At 41.7% G+C, this 25971-nt stretch overlaps 5 protein-coding genes across 7 annotated transcripts; all 5 read right to left on the bottom strand.

Moving 5' to 3' along the window:
* Window positions 1–280: 280 nt before the first annotated feature.
* Window positions 281–1891, bottom strand: mid1ip1b (MID1 interacting protein 1b). Its single transcript, XM_047047766.1, has one exon. It carries the CDS (start codon window positions 1594–1596, stop codon window positions 1156–1158), a length of 441 nt encoding a protein of 146 aa, XP_046903722.1. The 5' UTR covers window positions 1597–1891; the 3' UTR covers window positions 281–1155.
* Window positions 1892–7466: 5575 nt separating this feature from the next.
* On the bottom strand, window positions 7467–15709 carry LOC124485924 (tetraspanin-7-like). The gene is made up of 8 exons (XM_047047822.1): window positions 15567–15709; window positions 11921–12109; window positions 11679–11753; window positions 11483–11578; window positions 11031–11186; window positions 10836–10919; window positions 10594–10675; window positions 7467–10261 (listed from the first exon to the last, which is right to left on the bottom strand). Exons 1-7 carry the CDS (start codon window positions 15630–15632, stop codon window positions 10607–10609), a joined length of 735 nt encoding a protein of 244 aa, XP_046903778.1. The 5' UTR covers window positions 15633–15709; the 3' UTR covers window positions 7467–10261; window positions 10594–10606.
* Window positions 15710–15796: 87 nt separating this feature from the next.
* Window positions 15797–18084, bottom strand: zgc:101559 (Ras-related protein Rab-33B-like). Its single transcript, XM_047047863.1, has 2 exons — window positions 17794–18084; window positions 15797–17209 (listed from the first exon to the last, which is right to left on the bottom strand). Exons 1-2 carry the CDS (start codon window positions 18049–18051, stop codon window positions 16763–16765), a joined length of 705 nt encoding a protein of 234 aa, XP_046903819.1. The 5' UTR covers window positions 18052–18084; the 3' UTR covers window positions 15797–16762.
* Window positions 18085–18203: 119 nt separating this feature from the next.
* kbtbd7 (kelch repeat and BTB (POZ) domain containing 7) lies at window positions 18204–21741 on the bottom strand. The gene has a single exon (XM_047047861.1). The coding sequence runs from the start codon at window positions 21316–21318 to the stop codon at window positions 19453–19455; it is 1866 nt and encodes a 621-aa protein (XP_046903817.1). The 5' UTR covers window positions 21319–21741; the 3' UTR covers window positions 18204–19452.
* A 1090-nt stretch (window positions 21742–22831) lies between these two features.
* wu:fc50b12 (uncharacterized protein LOC103911624 homolog) lies at window positions 22832–25447 on the bottom strand. 3 transcript variants are annotated; one of them, XM_047047864.1, is made up of 4 exons: window positions 25318–25447; window positions 25076–25133; window positions 24690–24853; window positions 22832–23639 (listed from the first exon to the last, which is right to left on the bottom strand). In XM_047047864.1, exons 2-4 carry the CDS (start codon window positions 25094–25096, stop codon window positions 23405–23407), a joined length of 420 nt encoding a protein of 139 aa, XP_046903820.1. In that variant the 5' UTR covers window positions 25097–25133; window positions 25318–25447; the 3' UTR covers window positions 22832–23404. The 3 variants fall into 3 exon arrangements, with proteins under 3 accessions (XP_046903820.1, XP_046903821.1, XP_046903822.1); XM_047047865.1 differs by having other exon boundaries at window positions 25341–25447; XM_047047866.1 differs by having other exon boundaries at window positions 25288–25330.
* Between the last annotated feature and the right edge of the window lie 524 nt (window positions 25448–25971).

The following is a 25971-nucleotide window of genomic DNA, read 5'->3' as shown; positions in this document are numbered from 1 at the left end:
AGCTGGCGGAAGTGGCCGGGGGGAGGGAAGTCTGGGCCTCCCTGCTTAGGTCGCTGCCCCCGCGACCCGATCCCCGGACAAGCGGCAGATGATGACGATGATGATGATGACGTGAGAATGCTTATACCCTACAGCTTAGGTTTTGTCTACCTGTTTTGGAAAATCAATAGGCTATGTAAAATATAAGATACTTCTGATTCATTATAAAGCACTTGTGTTGAATACAAATGGAAGAAGTTACTCACTTAGTGTTTTTGAGTAAAAAGTAAGACAAATTAGGTTGTATTCATAAAAAAGTTTATTTCTTCATACATGTCATAAATACAAAAGAGGGCAGTAAATGAAAAATAAATCTTAGGCAGATATGGACATCTGCATTAATACCATGGTAATGAAACAACAACATTAACACTTACAACAGAACATGATCTCTTGGAAACACTTCATTTCTCTATAACAGTATATCAGTTGTTTCCATGTCATTGAGCATGTGGAGCATGTGGGATCATAGGCTTGGTGGCGTCTACCAAGCCTCCTTCAATTCATGCACAAAAAGACACATTCATTTTCACTTACAATAGGAAGCAGTATAGCTATGCTGGCCATACATAGACAATAATAGCCTACATTGCACACAATGGCATCATTAGCCAGGCTAAGTCCCCTGCCATGTTGTCAGTCGCTGAGTGGACTGTCCCAATACAAGTCTGTAGGCTTTAGCCTGAAATTTCGACTTAAATAAACAGTTTTCTCGAATATTTATCTCGAGATTAAATGTAATACATCATTAAATAAACATATGAGATGAAGGTATGGTGCACCGCTGGACACGGGACATCAAAAATCATCGAGTGCAAAACGACTGAGGAAATGGAACCCGAATATAGGCCTACCACAATACAGGTCATCCAGATATTGGCGTTAACACACCAATAGGCCTGTACCATATACAACAAAGTAGGCCAATACATTGAGAAAGACAGCTTTCTGTGTTCTCTTAATTTTTAAAATGCCTCCATCAAACGAATTTCATCAGTGGCAAATCATTTTGTTCAGGTCCAATCGTTCCCATTTATCGAGTGGAAGCAACACACCACCAGAAAATTAAGACTAAATAGGCTACAGTTCGAATAGTTAAAAATATTGACCACAGCCTCAAATGCCGATCTCCTGCTTGTAGCGTTTGGTGAGGGTGTCAGCCTGTTGGGTCAACTTGGAGAGGACGCCCTGGAGCCCCGTCAAATGGAACTGAAACTGCTTCTCCAGGTCTGCCTCTTCCTCCTCGACCTCTTCTCCCTCGGAGTCCATTCGTGAGAGTTCCTGCTTGCGCCTCTCCCCAGCGCACCGGACCCCCCATTCCATGTCGCGGCGGATAGACTTGAGGAGCTGGTAGTAGCTGTACATGTCTGCGTCATCCAGGTCGTTGTTGGTCTGAGATTTTAGAGCTGCCATCTCCCTCTCCTCGTCCAGCGGAACGTCCCGGAGTAGGCTGGGTACCATGACCGTCTGGTCCATGTTGTTGACGGCGCCGAGGAAGCGGTTCATGGCGTTGAACAAGGAGTTCTTCGGGTTGATGGCTTCTGAAATCTGCATCATCTTGTCGAGTTTGTTCTGCTCCTCTTTTTGCAGTCAATATATAGACAAATATGTCTGTCAAATGCGGCTGTAGCGTGCTCTGAATGGCTTGCTGCCTTCCTCAGACTGTTTTAAATCCTGCTTAATCGGCTTTGAGATCAACCGACTTTTCACGTTCAGTGCTGGAGCAGAGATTGGTCGCTGGATAAATCGTGTCAGAGTTTACTTGGTTCCAGACGAATTAAGAGACTTAAATGTAGTTGTCTCTGTGTTGTCTTCTGTCTTCTTTTGTTTATTTCTGCCAAGTCGAGGTTCTTATAGCAAAGTGGGTTTCGTGTTCAAGGGCGTTCCCTAAACCTGTTCGTCAAGGTAATCGTCTGTGTAACCCGAAACCCGGTACCTCAAATAGTACCCAGCCGCAAATGCTTAATTTGCTACGAGTTATTCTTGCATGTAAAACAAGTGCAATAGTCTATGAGATGCAGAATGATTAGCCTACAGATTAACATGGAACGGTAAATAAACACTGACAATTAAAAAATTAAATGTTTAGAAAATAGTTTCTGAGTCTACAGAAGCCTAAGTCGTAGCCTATGTTGAGCAATCATTCACAAACATGAGTACATTTACATAGCAACCAAACGGTTTGGCATATGTTGTTAAAAAGTCACTTTAGTAGGCTATCACTTACAACATAGGCTTACACATTTTACATTAAGCAGAAACTTTTGCACAAAGCGAAATCTGACAAAACCGAATTTTGGATTATTCATGAGGAAGCAAGTCAGCCCATTGAGCCCTGCCTTCACATCAAGCCAATCAAATGCTACCTTGAAAAGGGCTTGTCCGACACAATGTTTTTACAGGTGAATGAATATCTCTATTGTAGCCTTGATGTGGCTTTGACCTAACATGAATGTAAGAGGTGATTGCAGTTGTAAAAAAAACAATTGCACTACCTGTTATTCACTTAAAAAGGTGAAAGAGGTCAACAGCTGAACCCCCCCCCCCCCTCTCAGTTAATGCTGTATGCAAGATTCCAGATCTGCCTGTGAACACACACATCTAGAGAGACAGATGGAAGAAACCCAAGAATCGGCATACTGTGATGATAAATGTGAGAATGAACAGATAAAGAACTGTCCAGGGCGGCGGTTGCTTTCGTGTGATACAGACCCACACCTGGTTGCAACCAACACTGATGCTATGTAAAGACTGTATGTATATACACACATGTACACACACATAGACTATCTCTCTTCCTTTTATTCTCATTAATTACCTCTCTATGTATATGTAAAAGTTAGGGCAAAACAAATACAAATCTGATTTGTTTCCATTGGTGGTAAAGAGAGGAGATACTGGCACAGAGTGTTCTGGAATGCACCAATGATTCAGAGCCCTGGACTGGAGAACTGACTGTAGCATAAATGAGGAATGTAAACAGGAATGACAGAACCTGCTTGGTCGGTCACTCCTCTTTCTTTTATCTCTCTCCCCATCAGCCTCTTTGCTGCCCCACCTTCTTTCAGAGTGTAAAAAAATGTTGGTTCTCCCATCAGAAAATTCATGCAACGCCCCTTGCCCCCTTTCGATCTGTGATACCTCACATTTCTCTCATGTAAGTTTCTCTCTCTTTCCTTAGCCTTCCTGAATAACTTTCACTCCATTGTATTCTGTCTCTCTCACATACACACACACACTCTACCTCTGTTTCCCTCTCTTTAGGCCTCTCCCTCATACCCCTCCATGTCAAGCTCCCAGGCTCCCACAACTCCCCCAGTGTACAAATGCTCAAACCAGTCAAACTGAACCAGGATCAGATTAGACAAGATGTAGGTCAGCAGTTTTCACAACAGCACAGGCCTGGACTGATTCCACATCTGATTGGAAGCAAAACTTAACGTGTTTGGCCAATATATGTCAAGCATTTCAATTTAAGCAATATCTTGAGTCACGTCCTTTTGGACTGTAGCTTTGAAAAGAACAAAACCCTCTGGACATATTAAAGCTGACTGGAGTAAAATCACAGTTAAAAAAAACGTACACAAACACACCCACACAAATATATGAATACCCAGAGAAGCATATCATTGTTCTACACTGTCCACAAGGATATGTTTTCTTACATAAATAGGCTATACATTCATTAGATGTAGGCCTGTGTGTTTGTAGGCTGGGCATTTGACATATAACGACAACAAATATTCAATTAAGCTTTCCATGGTCACTATAGTTACACTTTTACAAATGGTTTCATCAGGGAAAGAGACGAAATAGAGGGGGAGGGGGGGTGTCTCTCAGTATGACTAGCCTATCTTATGAGGTCTAGGCTTATAATAAGGAAGTCAGAGGGTTTGCCGTTTAAAGGGAAGGTGACGTAAAGGAAAACTTCCATAGTAGGTTATCCCTTACTTTACAAATAGGTTAGCCTTAAATAGGTTAGGTTGTTGATCAAATCAGTTTGCGCACATGTTATGGTTGTATTAGGCTCAGGGGCTGACGGCATGTACTGTCCATTAGTAGACGTGCTGCCGTGCAGATCTGCTGGTAATTTCAGTAATAAGATGAGAGCGGACGGTCTCCCCGGGTAACGGCCCACCTGTGATCTTATCGCCACCAGCTTCCGGTGCGCTGCACTCACAAGCGGAGCAGAGCACTTTTCTACTTGTTCGTTTTTCATCAATACTAAGTCGCCATCGTGTGGTGAAGAGGATCTGACCTTCACGCTTTATGCTGAACAGTTGATTCTCGAACATCTTCCAAAGCGCAGTTTTGGTGTCCGTGTTTTCCAAGAAGGTTAATTAGCCTTGCTCATTAAACAGAACAAGCCACCTCAAGTAATAGCTTTATACTTTTTTAATTCGGGTCCAAATTAACTTCTATAGTGTAGGCCTATAGCCCATATCATGATGAGTGCATGCACGTGATTGTGAAATGACATGTCGCGCAGCCTGCAGTTACTGCCTCTCTGGAGAGTAATTACAAAAATGTTCTGTTCTGATTTCCTCTTACCTGCTGAGCCTGAATGGGTAACACACAATCCCACACTTTTGTGATATTTACACACATTTATACAGCCCATCAGTATTACCTCTCTCTCTCTCTCTCTCTCTCTCTCTCTCTCTCTCTCTCTCTCTCTCTCTCTCTCTCTCTCTCTCTCTCTCTCACACACACACACACACATACTCTGTTATAATGTGTACATGTAATATGAAAGAAATTTCGAACAAATGACACACATCATGGTCAATTATCATAATTTTTTATTAATACAGAGATCACTGATGGTTACAATATCTACAACAGACTGTATTGGCATGCTTTTGCTGGTGCTGGATATTATGTAAAAAGGTTGGCTCTGTGGAATGCAACTGTGGTGCCCTGCAGTGTAAGCTGCACGTCACTGCAACTTCATAGTATCACCATTACCGCGATTAGTTCAAATTTAAGAGGAAACACATTGTTTAGTGCGTCAGAGGTTCAGTAACTTGGATTTTCATTGAGTTTAACAGTTTTAACAGAACCTATTGTGGGCAGTTCAGCACACACAGCTGTTGTCTAACACAGGACTAAGATAATATGGGTAATCCGGTCCTGTATAAAAGCTCTGAGCCTTTCCATCTAAAAGCAAGGGTAAATAAATCATAGCTTTCAATATCATTTGTTTGAGAGGTTCACCCAAACCCAGACACACATCCCACCCTCTTCCCCAGTTGTAAGCCAAGCATCTCTCTAACAATGCCAAGAATCTGGGTGTGTACAAATTAGAATGGGTTTATTTTCCCACGATCAGTGCAAGACCCGGGCACTCTGCAAAGTTCATATTCTGCAGGTGTCCTTTTTATAATCCAACGGAGTGCAGTACCGTAATTGAACTTTTGCAATTAACAAAGCGTATTAGTAAGGAAAATAGAGGAATTCTGGTTTGTTATTTAGAAGTGAATTCTCTTTTACAACCAATAATAGTTGCTTTCAAAGGGGCTGGCTTGCTAACAAAATTACAATATAGTGGACATACTTTTAGTATAGATCAGTGAATTTTGTTACATGAATTAATGTGTTTACTGATGTCAAAACTGACGGCACATTGCAAATGTAGAAGCGCTGTATGGTGAATTAGGCCTACAACTATGACAGCCTGGCTCAACCATTGTGCATGTAATGACTTATGTTATGAACTAAATGTTTAGATGTTTGTGGTGGTAAGACAATTTAACAGAGAACCAATATAGTACATTTTGATCAACATTACATAAGCAATTTTTAGCCTTAGGAAACAGCAGACAAATGAAGGCTACATAATAATTTGTATTAATGTAGGCTACCACAGGATTGGCAATTTGACTAGAATAGATGTGGGGGTTGAACAAGTACTTCAGAGATGACAGAGAATTTCAATTGTGATCTGAGAAATATAGGTACCAAAACCACTGAGAACTGTCATCACCAGATGCATCACAGGCACTGCAATATCTATCTATAGGAAATCTGTGTGTGTAACTAACATCACTGCTGGCACTGTATTGTATCTATAATTCCAGGAATCTGTATTTGTGTGTTTCACTGACATCTTAATCACCGACTGCATCACGGGCACTGTGCACCAGTGAAGTATAGCATGAGAGTTACACATAGGCCTACTGTAGCTAGGGAAAAAACCCGGTGCTAGTATGGCACCGGTACCTATATGACCGGTATGTACTGGACCGAATCGAAACACAGATTTTTATGCCTCATTCATGCCTGAGTTGTCGATTTAAATATTTGCCTGAAATGTCCATAAGAAGCATCATCACCATGCATGATCACTAGTTTAATTATAGCCTACTGCATTCATGTGGTGTCAGAATAATTCGAAAAATAATTTCCAGACTGAGAAAATTAATGTGAATGCAAGTCGTGAAGAACAGGGCAGACAACAGGGATTTATTTTTTTAATAATAAAAAAGCTGTTTTTTAATGTCCATCCACCGTCGGTTTGTGGCTCTTTTTTTTAGGTATCACTTCAGGCACCGTTTAGGCACCGGAACCGTTTTAAAAGTAAATTTTTGGCACCGGTATTGTAAAGATTCAAACGATACCCAACCTTAACTGTAGCAGACTGGTGGGAGCTTCCTGTAAGCGTTGCTTGCAAACCCAGTCTTCACATATCTACACATTTATTTTTATCTGGGCCTTTGGGTGTGCTATTGGAATCAGCCAACGACCACACAGAGATATATAATCAAACTGAGATTCACATTTGCACAGACATTTCTTTCTCCATCTGTGACAGAGCCCTGTCAGAATAGACACACTGTCAAGCGAACACAGACAGACACACACACACACACACACTATTGATATTGTTGTGGGTACTCACGATTTTGTCCCATTCAAACATTTTATTTCTCAATTTCTAACCTTAAACCTTAACTTTAACCCAAAAACCTAACCTGAACCCTACTCCAAAACCTAACCCTCGCCTCAACCCCTAACCTTAAAACGATCCCTAACCCAGATTAGAAAAATCACTTAAACTTGACAGGTCCTGAACCCTATACTACAAAGCAAATTCAACATACCCAGAATATATTTTTGTTAACTGTCTTAACAAAGCCTAACATTTGTAATCCTGCATAAGCGGTGTCAACAATGCTCATCAAATCAAAGCCTAATTTGACCATCACGTTGCAGAGACATGACGCGTAATGCGCGATTTGTTTTTTCTACTGATTAAAAAAAGTATTTTTTTGTTTATTTACATGAGGTCAGGGCTGAGCGGTTAGGGAGGAGTTGGGCTATTAATCAGAAGGTTGCCGGTATGATTCCCGGCTGTGCCAACTGACATTGTGTCCTTGGGCAAAGCACTTCACCCTGTTTGCCTCCGGGAGAATGTCCCTGTACTCACTGTAAGTTGCTCTGGATAAGAGCATCTGCTTAGTTACTAAATGTAAACATTACCAAAATGGGGTGGGAGCAGGGACCCAAATTGCAATCTCTTCATGGGGCCCAACATTTTTAGCGGCACCCCTGTGTGTGTCTATCGTAACAGCTACACTGGTTCTTTAGGTGCGCTGATTTGAGTGACAGTTTGGAGCAATATTAATTCCAGCTCAAATAAAATCTGAATGTAGGCAATTAATTGTTAATGTTAATTTTAAACTGATTTGTATGCAAAATTTGAAATGATTTAACAGATTGAAATCTAATAGTTTGAAATAGAATGCGAACCCAACCATTCTGATGTCACAAATCACTTGGTGGCTAACCACACTCCCATATTCCAGAGCGCTCTGTCTAAACATAGATGGGCTATTCTTCAATGTAGTCTAACACACGTTTTTCACAACCATACTATCGCTAGCTAGCAAGACATTGTATTGGTAATTGGGTTTGACTGATGGAAAATGTAAATTTATCCCAGAAATAAGAATTAGAAACATGTTTTTTATTATCTAGCTTCATTAAGTATAATTTTGCCCAGCAACAGTTGTCTACCCCTTTCTACAGAGGTTTGATATTGAACACTGGTATAAAAACACATAAGATACCGATAACAGTTTCCAATACTACAACCACAAATAAAGTTTTGTATTGATTAAATTCAGGTATAAATAATGAATAATACATTTTTATTATGTTAATACAAGAAATCATCTTTTCCAGTGTAAACACATTTACATATAACTTAGTTGTAGTGAAAGATCAAATACTTTATAATTCTATTTGTATTTCTTACCATAAGTGAACATTCGAAAAGTGCAATGTCCGGAAGTAATTTGCATTGTGTTGTGTTATTGACTACCACCCTCACCTAGAGAATTATAAGCACAACAGCTCAAATCTAATTTGATGAACGTATTCCATAACAAAAAAATATAATGTTCTAGACATTGTAATAATATAATATATTATCATAATATTGTAATATACATATTAACTTTTTTCTTCTTGTTTTAAGCTTGAAGGAACGTCAGGTTGTGTGAGTTCATGAATCAGAATCATAAACATATTTTTCATTTAATAACATTGCGAGGATACAGAATTCATTGATGAGTCTATGTGAATGCGGTCTTAAAAAAAACAACTTTTCAGATTTTTTTAGATAGCTATAAGGGATTGTTTTAATTTAGCAACTATGGGATTACAAGGTTAACATTTGCAATTGCATGCACACGTTTTAACACGAACATGGCATAGAAAAAGATGGAGTAACATTTGGAAAGAATGAGTGATATGGAAGGAGTGAGGGATGTATTTTGTTCTAATACATAAAAAAAAAAAATGACTAAATGTAAATGTACATTGTCAAATAAACATTATTAGGATTCATGACCGAACCACTTGATGATAAGCAGTTAGTACATGATAAGATATTGATAAGTAATGTCACTGTTTTTTGCACTCCTCTCTTGTTTTAACCGATGTCACCTTTATTTCTCTTTAATGAAAGATTTACATTATTTTACTACTCCACACTCCAACATAATTTCGTAATATAAATTAAATTCCACTATCCATTTTTCAATTCAATGTTAAATGATCATGAATAGCCTGACATAAAGCAAACTAACAGATTCAATCTTCCAATCTTTTGGTATGAAGTTTTGCAAAAAGGTGAACCATTGCTTTGACACCGAAAACCCAGGGTTAAACCTTAAGTTACCTTGCTAACCCCTAAAACCTTGCTCTGTAGTATATATTTCAGGAAAATGTCCCCACATTTGACAGTATTTCTTATTTTCCTTTTCTTCCCCACAAGAATAGCAAAACAAGTCCAGAAACACACACATACATGCACATACACACTCACACACAGATAGACAAGCTGACACACTCTCACATCCTCATACACACAAACACACACTTACAGATTATCACATGACCCACACACTCAAACACAATGCACGCACACGCTCATGCACAGAATTGCGCTGACAAACACATAGGTAATAAAACCAAAACGAAAAAATACAAAACAGCAAAAACCCAACATTAAGTATTATGTTCATATAACATCTCAATATTTGACACCATTTCAACTCAAATAAAAGTAAAGTTACTATGTTTCACATTCAGACAAAATGAATGTAAAATGTAGATTTTAAACATACTGTATGGAGTGAGACACGTTAATACATCTAGACTTCATCAGTTTAATTGAACTACAAGCATCCTTCTGAAATGAGAAGTGAAAACAGTAAGGTAAATATATTTTAATATTTTGTCTAGTTTTTTTCTACCTGTTTCTGTACAAATGTATTTTTCAGTGATGAGAGGCATGGAAGGAGCTGCATGCCTGATTGAGAGGTGCTATGTGCAGAAGCAAGTATGAAGTTAATTAGGAGCTTTAACACTGACCTACTATCAATGTTCATATGTTACCTCTTATAGTTCAGGTTAGGATTTCAAGAGAACAAACGGGTCCACACCAGAACAAAGGCAACTTCAATGCCAGACAGCGGGGGGCAGAGGGATGGAGATAGAAAGCTTTTCATGGCACAGCAGTGAATTAAGGAATGGCTTTTTTACAATTAGTTACATTATTAAAATGTGAAATAGCACGTCTGGACAGGGAGATGGAGACAGAGAGAGCTCAGTGTGAGAAAAGATGCAATGTGCTGTACTGGGGAAATGGGTGTCCGTCCTCATTCCCCAGGCTTCAAAGGTGTCACCCTGTCATCCTCTCCTCTTCATCTCCCTGAAATAATAAATGATACATGCTCATTTACAGTGTTTCTGTTTGTGGGTGTATTTGTGAGTAAAATGTTTCTTGTTTAAGTTAACTTGTGAGGAAACTTTCTTGGGCCCCACAACGTTGAGTGCTATTTCTTGGGTTTTTTAGGGTTTTTAGGTTTAGGGTTGGAATTTCAAGAATAGTTAAGTTCAGGGATAACACCATTTTGAATAGGAGTTAATTGTCCGTCCTCACTAGGATATCAAAACAAATCTGCTTGTGTGACAGAGAAAAGAAGTGTCTGTGTGCATAGAAGAATGTGTGTGAGTGAGTGTGTGTATGTGCGTCCACTCAACTGCTCCATCACTGTTACACCATCTCGTATTGATTAGCCGTGATGACCCTTGAAAGACAGCATGCCAGTAACATGCCAATCAACTGATTGGAGGGAGGGACAGACAGTAAAAAGGGAAGGGAAGACACAAAAAAGAGAGGCCAATTGAGTCAGGCTTAAGAAGATAGTGGAGAAATGAACAATCCAAATTAATCATGTACTGAACTCTTTGTAAAAAATGAAGGCATTGTGGTCCTTTCTGACCTGTGAGAAGGCGATGCCAAACGTCACTCCTGCGAAGATGGCCATGTTGGTTTCTAAGAAGGAGGTGACTAGCTCGTAGCAGCCCTGAATACAGAAAACCTCAGGTGTGTGGTGGACAAACAGGCTGGGACATTAAAGGGGGTAAAGCTTTGGGACATATCATGCTGTAACATGGGATCTAAGATGTGTTCTGACCTTCTGGTTGACCTTGGTGGGGCCCACAGTGGCATTACGGCGGTCCTGGAGGCTGCAGTCGGAGGCATTGGAGCAACAGCTGGATGGGAGGCCATTGGAAGGGTAGTACACACTGGCCAGCCAGCTGGTGTAGTTATACACCCCACAGCACTGCAGCTATAGGGGGAAGTGGGGGGAGAGGGAAGTGGGGCAGAGGGTGGGGAGTTTTTACTTTTCCAAAGCAAGACAGTAAGTTTGAAGGATTTTGAATACACAATCTCTCATGGATGTACCATTCTATAGTCTGGTCAGTTTGCTGATATGGGGGATTCTAGGCATAGACGTTCCAGAGAGCCAGTTTCTTGTTAAAGATCATTTCGGAAAATTGTCAATGGAGGCGCTTGTGTGTACAGATGGCCTTTCTCATAGGTAGGGTCTGGACTAACTTTTCAGCTATTGTTCTGTTGACTTACATTGTGCTGCATCATGTCCACGGCCAGACTGGTCTCATCTTGAGCGTTGTAGTTCAACACGGCATCCGTGTACGTCCTCAAGAATGTCCCCTTTATCTACACATGCACACATATTCACTGATAAAACAGAAACTTTCCAACCAATGGAATAAAAGGTTAAGTATGATGTTGTGTCGGAGGGCTTGGAGAGACTGACCTCATGGCGAAAAACAAAACCGGAGATTCCAGCGACTAACTCAGCCAAGAAGACCAGGGACAGGAACATTGCATACTGCAGACAGACAGAAGGGGTGGAAAGGAATCAAGAGAGAGAGAAAATTTGTCATAGAAAGAAAACTGATGGAGAGTAATGTGACTTAACAGTAAGCAAAGCAAACCCTCCCTCCCTCTCCTCTCCTCAGTTTAAATTCTCCACCTCGCCCTCTCCCCTACTCTCACCAGCTTCAGCATCCATGGGCTCCCCCTACAGGTGGCAAAGCAGCCAAAAAGTCCGAAAATGATGATGACAGTGCCGGTGCTGATGAGTACGAAAGGTGCGTTGGTGGAATTGTCCGCAATCACAGAGATGTACGGACCCAGCATTAGCTTCCCCCATACTCCCACTGCCAGCAGGATCGCCCCTGTGATCTGGATAAAAGAAGGAAAGAAGAAAGGAGAGGGGGCGGGGAGATTAGTATAGTGAAACAGGCTATTTCTAAACTTTATACACATAAAAGAAATACAAAGAATAGAGGGGAAAAGAGAATATAGAGAAAAAGAGAAGAAAGATTGTAGGGGGATGATTACAGAATAAAAAAGAGAGCAGAGGGGAGGTAGAAAGCAGGAGCAGGAATAGTGAGTGGAATAAGGGGGGCCATTCAACCATTGTTCAATTGCTGAGCTTCACAAAGCAGTGAGGCCCCTTCAGCTGCAGTGCCGGTCTTACACTGTATGCTGTGAGTTGGTCTGAGAGGAAAAGCGCTACCCTGTGGCTCCATTTGATATACGGTATAGCCAAAACAAAAACAAATCTAATTGATCAACATTTAGATACAATAGGCAACATCATAAGGGGGTGGTGTCAGAAAGACAACATGGAGCATTCAACTGGTTTTGTTCATTGTTCTATATCCCCTGTGTGCAAAAGTTGGAGCGGTATTTTGATAACTACAAGTGAGAAACCAAGATCACCTTTCAGCTTGTCCTTGACTGTGGCCTGGGGGAGGGGGCACAGCAGGTGCTTTAAGATATACACAAGCTGTAGAGCAGTAGAGAGAGGGCTGGAAGGACAAAACAGGGAAGGGACACTGGAGATGGAGTGAGAGAGTCTGAGGGTGACAACAGGGTGTGATGTTTTGGATTACCGATATCTATCTCGCCCCCCCTGCACACAGACATATTGACACAGACGCTCACACACACACCAACTAAGAGAGTGCAAATCAAAAGAGCTCTTTGATGCTCAGCTAGGCACATCCTCCGGTTGCTCTCCTCTTAGCATTTCAAATGAACACAGCCCATGAAGACACGTGTTGTGAGAGGAACCGCCTGTGTCTCTGCCGGGGTGCGGCTTTCTGGGACAGAGCAGAAGGAAGAAGGGGCTCAGATTAGTTTGACACCCCCCTCCAGCGAAGCCTGATGCCAAGTCATTCCCACCTTTCTCCAAAATGGCTGCTCTATGTCTCACTGCAAGCCAGGCAAATGATGCTGTAGGGTAGAATTGCAGACAGAAAATGTGCATCTGTGTTTGCATGTTAGTTTGCAATCACACACATTCTCTAAACACCCTGCAGCTCTCCGGTCACCTCACCCTGAGCCTTTACTAAATGGCCTCAACTCACCATTTCATCAAATCACCTACTCCTGACCAGACAGAAAAAACAAACACCCAAACAGCCCAGTGACAAACGTTCCTTCCGTTGGTTCCACATGATTCTACATGGTTCCACATGGTTCCACTTTGTTGAATCAATTTAGTCTTTGTCTGATTCTACTTAGTTCTTAACCATACATGAGATGAAGCCAATTCTACACAGAGGATTTGGTCTTCAGAGTATCTACAACAACATGAGTCAGCTGATATTTCTCTTTACTCTATAGTGTAGTTAGTCGGCAGAACACATACACCTGCACACCCTATTAGCATAAGCCCACACGCACACTATTAACACAAATACACAAAATTGTTAACACAAACACAATAACCTTCCTACATTCACTGCTAGTTCTGTGCTGAGTAGAGAGAGCTAAGGAGACAGTAGAAAGTCAATGAGGTTCAGTGGGTTTCATTGAGCAGACTGGAATCCCCAACTACCTTACAGCCAACCTCCAGACCAATCTCATACAGTACCCTCCCCAGCCATGGCAGGTGGGAAATGACAATGTCCTATGGGTCCTAGGGAAACTAGCTTCCACATATTTTTTACATATATTATTTGGAGGCATTTCTGCCTTTTATTATTTATTTCTGATAGAGATAGTGTTTTTTGAGAGGACAGGAAATTTGGGGGGAGAGAGAAAGATGGGATGACATGCAGTAAAGAGCCCAGGCCAGCCTACATGGTGCGAGCATTAGTCCGGTGAGCCACTTGGGCGCCTCCACTACAAGCATTTGAGTGAAGAGATATGATAGCTTCTGGATGTACATTTTATCTAGATAAACTAGAAACAAGTCTACTGCAAAATTCAGGACAGAACTGATATTCTGGGGGAAAACACTAAATAAACCATGACAGCCAATGACCAAATGTTGATAGAAACCCCCAAAATACAGTAGGCCTGCAGTGGCAGGCTATGTGGAGTGTTGTAAGCAATGCCAACTCTGTGGCGACTCGACGGTTCGGACACCTCCTGTTGTATTCCTGGCCCTTACAACCTCCCCTCCCCCTGGGTTTGGAACAGGCCTTTGCTTCTGTCCCCTGGCACCAAAACAGGTGGCAGATCGTTTTAATATAGCATGGTAAACATACCCCGAGTCTGCTGGTGGTGCTACTTTTAACCTGGCATTGGTGTGCGTGAGACATACGGAGACGGACCATTCTGACCGGAAGACATTATCTGCCCTGACAAGCTGACTACAGCAAAACACAGGCATGAACTATGTCTGGGGAATCCTACCCCCTCCCCAACCTCTGAATAGAAGTAGAGCCGAAGGACAGACCCAACTAACTTCTAAGTACGCCCACCCCGCTTACATCCTCTGGTGATCTCTCTCTCTCTCTCTCTGTCTCTCTCTCTGGGGTGACACTTAATAATCATAGCTTGGGACCCAGGCCAGGGCTGTGGGAGTACCAAGGCTGCCATGTCCGGTCTAATTTTAAACGTTCGTATGGATGATACCCACACATGCTACCTTGGAAGGACGGCTTGTGATTAGGACTTGCTAGTTAATAACCCAGGTATATAGCCAACGTCTGTGTGTAGTCCCAAATACTATGCCTTTAGTCTTTCACCTATAGCCACATTGGTTTTGCAAATAGCCTACAGTCAAATAATTTAAAAGGCTAACTAAGAAGAAGCTGCTGGTGATGGTCCCATGCTTCCTTGAGCTTGAAGACTGGAGTTTAAATGAACAAGGAGACCAGTGTCAAACCATACGTTAAGTTGCTCATTTTACCATAATTTCACTGTACCCCCATATTCATAAATAATTTTCTGGTGTTTACTAGTTCACTGAAATAAAACACGGTGCTGAAGGTCTGGCCCAACGATGACAAGGAATCTTCATCGCTCTGGAGACTACCGACATTCACTGTTCATATGCGTCAGCAGCCATAAGGCATTATCTGTGTCATAAAAGGATGCTACTCCCAATCAGAGTATTTTTTTTATTATTTCAAAGCCGTATTGGGGTCATTAATATGCAGTCTACGCTACGGTACAGCGCAGCAATATATGCATGTACCACGATAAAAGGCCAATAAAATGAATTTAGGCAACAATGCAAAAGCCTGCGCAGTCGAATTTATCAGGGGAAAACAACGGAATCGCCGTTACAAAGGGTAGGCTATGTTGACGTAGAACGTAGTCCCAACATCTGATAAACAAGAGCCAACATAACGCTTTCACATTTAACACAAGGTCACATCCTTAAAACATATCTTACCCAGAACACGAAGGAATAGACGATTAGGAGGGTCTTGAGGCAGGTTATCACTGGTTTGGTCTTCATTATGCCAAACGGAATAGTCGGCCGAAACGTCCCTCTCTGTTAATAAACCGTTGCTTTTCTACCTTTCTCCGCTACGAGGCACTAGCGAAGAGGATTGTTGTGCACTTGCTCGAGCAGGAGATGCGTATAGGCTACGCTAAAGTGTCTGTCATATTATATTGCAATTAAAAGCATAGCTCAGGCGTAAACCTTTATTTCCAAACATGTCAATTCACGATCAGTGAAATATTCCTATTGCAATATTTTGTTGAAGCTTTTTAGCGTATGATAGGCCTCATATAGGCGCCTAACGCAAACGTGCTCATTCAAAATTATTGCTTTCTAATGTAACCGATGTGACTCTTGATGAGCCAAATACATTTCCCTATTAATAACTTTGTCATGCCGTAAATATCTGGTCATTAAAACAAGTTAGCATGGTTGTAAACAAAATACATAGGCCTGTGGAAAGAAAGTGCACGCAACCACTATAATGAGTGCAATAATTCAGTTGTAGCTGTTGTCACTCATGCATCGTTGGTCTCTATTATACAGTTGTCAGATCCACTGAGATGCAGTAGCCTACAGCAATTAAAATAAATCCTACAGTTTATGTGCATCCACACTTCCATAATAATGTGATACAGTCATGTGAGTGCTGTGACATGGGCCTGTACAGTACATATTTGATAATTTCAGATGTTTTTAATGTTACCATGCATTCAGTTTGAAGTAGCATCCTGTCATATGGTCTTTTCCTTCCTTTGATGGTTAGAACATCATTAAACTAGAGAAAGTAAACCTCATGGGCACAGTCTAAAAATAGTTTAGACAAGCTTTAGATTACTTCTTCCTTCTTAGATTTCTGTTCTTACATAATTCCAGTTGGAAAAAGCTCAAGGTATAGGAAGGAAGGAAAGAACTAGTAATTAATTGTCCAGTATGATACTGTCACTACACCAGAAAACATAGATACACATATTTGTCTATGACTAAATTCTATGCTTTTTTTTCTAAAGTATTTACTGTATCGTATTGTTGTTCAGTTCACACAATGCCCTGATCAACTTAGTCACCACTGAGACAATGGATAAATCTGACATTCACTGTAGCCATAACTTCGAACGAAGACCCTCAATGGCTCCAGTGAGTCAGCATAAGCACATGGTCGCCCCCTGGTCCTTCTGTTCCCCCAGTTGTCTCAGACTGCTCATACTGGGTTGCTTCAGCCTTAGCGGCTTGTGGCTCTTCAGTCTGTAAGCCAGTGTCAAAAAGATGGCATCCACATGCTCCTTCTCCCCAGGGTCCTTAGCAGAGGTTTCAAACAGGGGTAAGTTGTAGCTGTCAGCCAAACGCTGCGCCAGGGCTGTGGGCACCTCCAGGTGACTCCGCAGGTCACACTTGTTTCCTACCAGGATGCGGGGCACCATGGGGCAGACAGAGTGGCGGCTGCACTCCTCAATCCAGTCTGGCAGGCTCTGGAAGGAGGCCATGCTGGTCACATCATAGACAAAAATGACAGCGTGGACGCTGCGGTAGTAGTGCTCCACCATGCTCTTCCTGAAGCGCTCCTGGCCCGCTGTGTCCCAGATCTGCAACTGAGGGAATAAAGCAATGGAGTTGGAACAGGTGGGATTGAAACTGACAACTTTTTGCATGGAAGCCTAAACAACTACTGGCCTACTATGTGAAGAAAGAGATATACGAGTGGAAAGTCATCTAGGGGCTTTTCAAAAATAGGACTTCTCTGCCATGAAGGTAATTATGTTTATTACTAAGGGAATACTTTTAGTAAAGTAGGCACAGGTTACTATTAAATAGAAAATAAATAAATACAAAGGTTGTTTCACTTCCAAAAATCAACTGTAAAAGACGAAACTAAAAATGTTGTATTGTCCTCTCACAATGTATCTGTTTCGTAAACGGTAGGCCTAAACATCTTTTCCCCCAACAGTAAAGACGGACATTTGTTATTTGTTGTTGCAAACGCAATATTATAGAAGTAACTTAATTCTCTTCACAACTTCGATAGACACAGGATAGAGGCTGAATCAGCAGGCTAGGTAATGATTACAGTATATGTTGTGTTCCGTAGCCTCCGTATAAACCGCTTTACCCAGACGGACCACTACTATGATATAGGTTTACTGATTCATGGATCATATAAACGTCACAGTCTTACCTTGATACACTCTCCATCGAGTTCCAATGATCTCTCCCTGAAATCAACACCGATTGTTGCTTCGGGGTTTTCAAGAAACCTACCCCCACAAAACATGTAGGTTAGACATGTTTTACCCACATTAGAGTCTCCGATGACAATTATTTTGAAAATTCTAGTTTGCGATGTCTCGTGTTCATGATTGCATGACGATTCAAATGACTTATCTCTGTTGAAAACAGTATCAAAGCCATTTTCAGTGATGAATTCAATTGCCATCGCTCATTTTCATGAGATCGTCAGAATTGTCGCGAGAACACCTTTTAACACTGTACAATTTCGAGAACAGGCTCAGCCAACCACCATTGAGCACTTCTGCTGGCCATTAGATGTCGTTATGCCTCAATAAAAAAACAACTAATAATGTTTAAAGGATCAACAGTTTATTTATCCAGATAGACTTGTATGTAAACGAACGTATCATCCACGGTATTGTATCATCAGACACAAAGCCGTCCGTGCAGCTGATCAATGTCAAACCATCCCAACACTTTTAAGGTCCTGAATATAAATTAAAGATATTGAATAATTACCTCCTAAATTAATGTGGAATACATTGGCCAACTACTAAATAAAACTGGGGAGGAAAGGAGAATCTATTCATTGTTATTCCTAGCATGACTAGATCTAGAATATCAGCCAAATAAAACACTGTGTGGTCATGTGTGAATGTTATAAGTGCAAATGGTTTCATAGTAGGCCTACTTCAACAACCACAACCCTTCCTGACAATAGTTAACTCTCAAACAACAGTGAATTACATTGAATACTCTTACTGTACAAGACAAGGTCTTCCTTTTCAGTAATTCTTTTCAAATACACTCCAGTATTTAACTTAAAATACAAACAATAAAACGTAATCAAATCAATATTACTAGAATGATATTCACAATGTAAAAAATATTAAAATATTTCCTTGAAACTTTATTTGTTGTCATGGCTATTACTTAACCTTAACCTGAGGCAGTATAGTGCACGGTTTTATTGCGTTGACGCTGTCAGTTTCACCTCTGCAACTGTAGACCACAAGTAAAAATACTTATAGTGGCCTGCACAGAATACATTTTTTTTTTTTTTTTTTTTTTTTTTTTTAAGTTGAATAACTAAACAAACAAAAAGAGTCACAGCAACAAAAAATGCATCTGTAAATTGGGAAAGTTTCAATGTGAAATCATTGTGGTTTCTGGGGTCTGCTTTCGCAAGAATTTTTATGTCATGACAGTTGAGCCTGGCCTGTTTTGTTTCCAACTGAGCACTGCTCTCAAGTTTGTTTTAGTAAAACAGAATGTGAGCTCACAACATCAAGCTAGTCTTCCTGGTTTCCTAAGTTTTTTACAATTGAAAATACCCACTGGTATGATTGTTCATCCAACCAGGCTGTGTATGGAAAATGGCCTTCAGTGTAGAGTAGTCATAAAAAGGGACTTCTGGTCAATTCTTCTTCCTTAATCTCCCCTGATTTATCTGTATACATATACATAAGACTATACCAGTTTCCTCACACCTGGGATAATACAACTGTTCGATGTGTTTCCATTTGTATAGAAATCCAGAATTTAGGTGAGGTTAAATGTTGAAAGGTTTCCCTTTCATGCAATTGCATCTCCCAGGCCACAGAGACTACCAGTTCTCATCAGAAAAGGAACTTGAGCTACCGGAGTCTGAGTCTGCATCCGTCAGCCCGTCAAAATCCCAGTCAGCACTAGATCCGCTGTCGTCATCCTCCTCTGTGGCAAAGCTCTGGGCTGAACCCAAACACACCGAGTACAAGCGTGTCGAAACGCACACGGGACCCAGCGAGGAGACGTACACGGCCATGACGTTCTTCCAGCTTTCCTTAGCAGAATCATACTCGTGTATGAGGACCCTGTTTTTGTTGTGCTGCAGTAGTGTCTGAGTTAGAAGCAGAAGTTTCCCTTTGTGCTGTATCACCTGGTAATTCAGGGCCCGGCTGTCAATAGGGATATCCCCCAGCCTCTTCCACTCTCCTCTGGCAGGACTATAGGTCTTTACCACTGGGATGTCACACACACAGACTATCTGGTCTTCAAACACACAGGCCTTGTGCAACTTGTCTCTCCGAAGGGGGCCACAGTGTCGCCAGCGGTTTTTCTTGGGGTCGTAACAGAGCATCCTCCGTTTGTTGACCACGTACAGGTGGTCGTTTACCGCCACAACCTGCATCTTGCCCAGGGAGTGGGGCAAGGGGGCTACCAGGGTCCACTGGTTTCTCTGGATACTGTAACACTCCACCTCCTTCAGTCTGGTATCCGTGGCAGAGTTCCTGCCCCCCAGGATGTAAATGTGGCCACTGAGGTAGCCCATCCCTGAATGTACCCTCCCCACGAGCCTCTCGGCCAGGCCCTGCCAACTGTTCAGGAGAGGGTTATAGACCCAGAAGTGTTTGGAAAGGTGGGAGGCCAGGTATAGTGTATTATCAGGCGTGGCGCAGGCCATCAGAGACTCCATGGTAAATCGTTTGTAGTCCTGGCTGCTCAGATTCACCAGAGGGGGAGCCATGAAGTAGAGCTCCTCTGAGAAAGGGTCGCAGCACATTATGTTGTCATTCGGCAAACCAAAGAAGAGAATCATCTCTTTGGCACTCGTGCCTATCCTGGGTTTGAGGCCGTCAATGCCGGCTTTCATGGGGACTCCATCCTCTTCTGCGGCCCCACCCATTAAGTGCCCAATGTATTTCTCCAGGCTGGGGGATACCTTGATGCTGTTGAAGTAAGCTTGATCCTTTTCTGTGAACAAGCTCCAGCGCACACACATGAGCACCTGCAAGGCATCCTCTGTCTCTTGAGGTGCATTTGCATCAATCCACTGTAGGGCAGCTGAGCACACCTTCCTTTCACAGTCCACATCAAGTGTGTCTAATGACAGCATTTCCTTCATCTGTCTCAGGTCCAGCTCACACAATTCCTTACCACTAGTGCTGAGCTGGAAAAAGTTTCTAGCTATGAAAGCCTGTGATTTAGCCTTTAAATCTTTATTGTCATAAGTGTCAGCAAATTTTAAGATCCCGACGCAGTTCGAAAGGTCCAATCTCCGGGTCATGAAACTAGTGCATGCCTTGCTGATGTAGTCAAGCTGAAGCATATTGGCGGCTGCGTAGAGCTTCTGAACATTCCCCTCAGAGATGGTCACTTTGCCTGTGTAGCAGTAATCTATTATCAGTGACATCGACTCAGCATCCACGCCACGAATCAACACTTTATCCTGCATACTCTCATTGAGCCCGCCGGTAAACATGCTTTTGAAGTACGGGCTGGCAGCAGCAAGGATATTACGGTTGCAAAAAAAAACTTTTATTTGGTCACTTTTGTCAACCTCTAGGGTCGCGTAGTCGCATTCCACTTCGATTGCAATGTCCGCGAGGAGCTGAGAATCGTAGAATAGTTTCAGCTCTTTAATCAAGCCCCTAGCGTGATTTACATCTTCCAGTTCCTCTGGACCACTGAAAAAGCCGACCATTGAAGCCATTTAAGCAGTGGCTTGAGGGGCTATGTTCAATGTCAATATTTGTCCTGCTCGTCGAAATATTGTAGTCATACGGTCGAAGACTCCGAACCAGCGCAAAAGCCTAGTTAATAGCTGTCAATCGGATGTAAAGGTGTCCATGAATGAAACAATATTACAATAGCTTCGAATGGTAAACAAATAGGCTACCCTGCATTTATCCTCAGTGCAAATACCCTACTTGCAATGCAGCGTTTCTTCGATGCCGACTGACAACTCAATATCATGAATGAAAATATTGTCTTTCAAGTCCGATACAAGCATTATACAAGCAGACTGAAAATAACATGCACTTTCAGTAGTCAAATATACTCGCTTTTAGGGTTATCTTTCAGCCATTGATAATTCCATCTTGTTCTCAAGACATAGCAGCCACTGTATAGCTTTGCGTGGTCACACAATCTTGCTACCAATGGATTGGTCGCATATGGCCTCGATAGGTTGCTTGTAACGGAGACTGAATTAAGTTTGGTTGACCAATTTCAGATTCTCAGAACCATATTATGTCTATGCACAGAACGACGATCTCACACAAGCGACGGCTGTGCACGTTTAGATTTTAATACACTTAACAATTAGGCTTCATGTTTACATTAGTGTAGGCCTATAAGCACCATATTGGCTTTTAATTCTTCCAGTCGGACAAAATATATGATTATTCCCGCCATCAAGAGGCTATTGCTGTGTGAGATTTAACAGATTTTTGTAGGATTAAGGTCAAAATGAAAGCAGCCAGGAACTCTTATTGTCGACCCCGATAGTCTGATAGGCTACATCGTTTTTATCACTTTTGTAGCGTCAGCTGAAATGCTTGATGCAGCGCCAAAATGAAGATGAGCCAAGAACTGTTTTATGGACCGAGTAATGTCTCGGTCCATAAAGGAAGTTTTAACATTTGGTTTTCCTGGTTGCTTTCATTTAAAGAACTCTAACAAATCTAGATATCTTTACTTAAAAACCTCTAACAAAATACATAAAATCTGAGACATTTTTTAATCAATGGTGGACTGATCAACATGGGCTCGTGTCGCGGACACCCTGCAATGCCGCCGCTGACCACCAGGGGGGGGGGGGGCACGGACCCCCGGTTGAAAACCCTTGTTATATGGAAAGAGTTTAGGTTGTATTAGCTACTTGCATGTGTGTTTCACGCATGTAGCGTATATGTTCCTTCAGGCAACGCAATGATGTCACCTCTTACCAGGGGCGGCGCCAGTGAATTTTTTATGCAGGTGCTAAGGGGGTGTTAGATCATTGACAGGGGGAGATGCGCAATTCTATATATTACATAGCCTAGGCTTAAACTTTTGTTTGTAACCACAGATAAAAAGTCAAGTGTCCAGACATCCCAACCTGCAGAGACTCATTTCCTCCCGCACGCATGATGTACCCCCTCAACCAGACACGCATCAGATGTAAGATATATGTTGTACTTACTTTAATGTCTCCGATAACACTTAGGAAAAGTCCCCCGAGCGCACTGCATTCCTTCTCCATAACAGCCTCCATTTTCAGGACCAACTGATGGTCAGTTAGTGGTCACTTCAGTGCTGCACCCCGTTTATCCTCCAGCTCTAACCAATTCCTTTTTTGTTTTTTTAAATGTATAGGCTTCACTTCTCTGACAGTAAATGACAATCAAATTGGCATATTACAACATGATGATAATAATAGCGGATTATATTTGATTCAATGAAATACCATCAACAAGGACATAATAGCCTATACGGTTCCTCAAATATTGATCGAATAATTTAACCAGAGATAAGTGTGTGAGACACAAATGTCCAAAGTGAACTGACAAAAAAGCATAATTGACATAACTGCACCATGATAGATTTAAAGGGAAGACTATATTCTGGCCCCAAAGTTATAAAAAATGAATTTGAAAGTGCACCATCCACAGCAGTTTGTTATTTTAAGAACTCCTTTTGAGACAAATTAAGCCAGGACGTTCAGATTTTTTTTGTATTTGACTTTTTTTTATGCTTCATGGAGACCAACAAACTTTGGGACAGTAGCAAAAATAGCTACCCCCTCCACCCGTCTCTCAAGTGTGCCTGTGGTTCAGCTCATTGAGTCGACACAGGCGGTTCTGGTAGCATAGGGTCTTGTGGACGGTGATGAGGAAAGGGAAGGCTGAGGGGAGCTCCACCCTGCGGCTGAGTTTCTGGTGCCCCCAGTGGAGGCACCTCAGCCTCTCTGCCAGGTCCCTCCTGCCGGCACGCTCCAGCCCATCCTGCAGCAACCTGGTCTTATTGGACATGTCCCAGGACCTCTCATACCTAGAGACATATGGGATGAAAGAGAAACGACAGGAGTGTGAGGGAAGGGAGAGAGGAAGAAGAGAGTGAGAAGGAAGGGGCAGAGGGGGGGTCTTCAACGAGAGTTTGTTACTTTTCCAAAGACAATCCTTATTCTAATTCATAGTCTACATTTCGAGCTGTGCCTGTGATCTACTGCCTGTGTAGCCTGTACAGTGTGACGCATGCACATCTGGTTCAGGGGTGTAGCCACGGGTAGGCCTGGGTAGGCACAGGCCTACCCAATGTGTTCTAAAGCCTACCCAAAAACGAAAATATCATCGAAAAATTATGCACCGGGTGCACATTGCAAAGTAAATGAGTAAAAAAAAAACTGAAAAGATGCCTATCCACATTTTTCTAGGCCTACCCCCCCCAAAAATTCTGGCTACACCCCTGATCTGGTTTATAGACAGAATCTAATTAAGTTGCATCAGGGGTGCCGCCAGGAATTTTGGGCCCCATGGAAAAAAAATTAAACAAAAATGTATATAATTTCTATTAGTTTTCTATTTTTTGGAATTGTCCTAACATTTCCCCCCGATATGGCACCCCTGAGTTGCATAACGATACAGAAATTATTTGATAATCCTCTTAGTCCCTCACGTTGACCCACACAAATACACACGTTCACAAAAAGTAGCTAAAATTGTGTGAAACTGGGTGAAATGACTGGCCAGTTAGGCATTACATATTTTTTGAATAATATCACGTTGGTTCGATTTCACTCTATGGTCTTAGTCATTTTGCCTAGAATGGCATCAACATGTCTCATTTGTTATTGCTTTCTTGTTCTTTCCCTCTGCCCACCTAGTTTTGTTTCCTGCCCTGCCCTGCCCTCCCACCTCTTTCTGTCTCTCCCGGCCCTCCTACCTCTTTTTCTCTCTTTCTTTTTCTTTCTTTCTTTCTTTCTTTCTTTCTTTCTTTCTTTCTTTCTTTCTTTCTTTCTTTCCTTCTTTCTCTATTTCTTTCTTTCTCTTTCTCTTTCAAACACAGACATTTGTATTTATACTGTATATGTACAGTACACACCAGCACTCCAGCATGCTCCTGGCCTGAGCTTTCTTCTCCGTGGAGGTGGTGTGAAACTTGCGTACTTCCGTCCTACTGAAGCCAAGCTCGTAAGCTAGAACCGGCCATTCAAACCCCAGCTGACGTGAAAGCTCTTGGACCGACTTCAGATTGATCACAGCATCCTGCAAGAATACCCCATTTGTGCAATTATGACTTTATCTCTGCACCCAAAAAGCAAAAGCTAGTGGCAAAGTCCATAGTTGTGAAAATTGCCTGAAGATACTCTCTATTTAGAGTTTTGTTTCCTATAACCCACCACATATCATTCCTACAGAGATTGGGACACATCACAGTTACTGTGAGAGCAGCTACCTAAGAACATCTAGCACTACATTTTGACATACCTCTTGTGCTTTACTGGGCATTTTTTTCTGCTCCACACAGTGACTGTTCAGGAGTTGTCTGTAGAAAGTATGTAAATACTGTTTAAGTCCACAATCAACACATACAGTCATAACCCTATAGTCAATCTATAGGCTACACTATTTCTGTGAAAGTCTCTCTATGCTGTGAAATATTCAACTCAATAAAATAGTACATTTCTGTTAGAACACACCTAGGAGATGACAGATAATGAGAAACTCACCGTACTCTGACACTGCAACTCACCTTATTTTGAAACAATGCTAGTTACTCTTTTCTGTTTGAAACTGTTACCTTAGAAACCAAATGCTAGCCTGTTAAATATTAAGCCCTCTGTACTGCTTTAATTATTTCAAAATATCGCCCCCCCCCCCCCCACCAAGGACCACATGGTTTAGCAGTTAAACATTCTGGTAGATCTACTCAACATGAAACATGTACACTCAGATTCAGTCTCTCTTTCTTTCTTTATGTTGCAACAGTGCTCCCTGCTGTTTATTGTGAGTAAAACTAATTATTTTAGAGTTGGCACCAAACATCTTTATTAGTGCAGTGACTGTGCCTGTGATGCAGCCGATGATTAAGATGGTGGTTACTGTAGATGATTTGGTGTTACTTTAATGGTAGTTTGTACATACACAGTTAAACCTGTTTTCACAGTTTGATCACAGATATCACTGTGCATCCACATGGATTATCAGTAAACACGTTAATTCACTAACAAAACAAAATTCTCTATTATCTACAGATAATAAAGTGTCCTCTTTTTTTGTCTTTCTGTTAGTTAGAAAGACAACATTTCATCCATGAAATGTGCAGTGCATACTAACAACGCTGGCACAATACTGTTTGAAAGCTTCTTTCAAAGGTTTTTCTT

This window comes from Hypomesus transpacificus, chromosome 23 (genome assembly GCF_021917145.1).
Source record: "Hypomesus transpacificus isolate Combined female chromosome 23, fHypTra1, whole genome shotgun sequence".
In the NCBI taxonomy this organism is placed as follows: domain Eukaryota; kingdom Metazoa; phylum Chordata; class Actinopteri; order Osmeriformes; family Osmeridae; genus Hypomesus; species Hypomesus transpacificus.
The sequence above is the reverse complement of the archived record's forward strand: the minus strand, read 5'-3'. Positions and strand labels throughout refer to the sequence as shown.

Excerpts from the sequence above, each read along its gene's own strand:
- mid1ip1b (XM_047047766.1), bottom strand. The coding sequence starts at position 1,596 with ATGATGCAGATTTCAGAAGCCATCAACCCGAAGAACTCCTTGTTCAAC.
- LOC124485924 (XM_047047822.1), bottom strand. The coding sequence starts at position 15,632 with ATGAAGACCAAACCAGTGATAACCTGCCTCAAGACCCTCCTAATCGTC. Across the intron at positions 12,110-15,566 it reads TCTATTCCTTCGTGTTCTGG|ATCACAGGGGCGATCCTGCT; the intron begins GTAAGATATGTT and ends TCTTTTATCCAG. Across the intron at positions 10,920-11,030 it reads CCACCAAGGTCAACCAGAAG|GGCTGCTACGAGCTAGTCAC; the intron begins GTCAGAACACAT and ends TTCTGTATTCAG.
- zgc:101559 (XM_047047863.1), bottom strand. The coding sequence starts at position 18,051 with ATGGCAATTGAATTCATCACTGAAAATGGCTTTGATACTGTTTTCAAC. Across the intron at positions 17,210-17,793 it reads TCGATGGAGAGTGTATCAAG|TTGCAGATCTGGGACACAGC; the intron begins GTAAGACTGTGA and ends TTATTCCCTCAG.
- kbtbd7 (XM_047047861.1), bottom strand. The coding sequence starts at position 21,318 with ATGGCTTCAATGGTCGGCTTTTTCAGTGGTCCAGAGGAACTGGAAGAT.
- wu:fc50b12 (XM_047047864.1), bottom strand. The coding sequence starts at position 25,096 with ATGCCCAGTAAAGCACAAGAG. Across the intron at positions 24,854-25,075 it reads TGCCCAGTAAAGCACAAGAG|GATGCTGTGATCAATCTGAA; the intron begins GTATGTCAAAAT and ends GTATTCTTGCAG. Across the intron at positions 23,640-24,689 it reads AGGAGCATGCTGGAGTGCTG|GTATGAGAGGTCCTGGGACA; the intron begins GTGTGTACTGTA and ends ATATGTCTCTAG.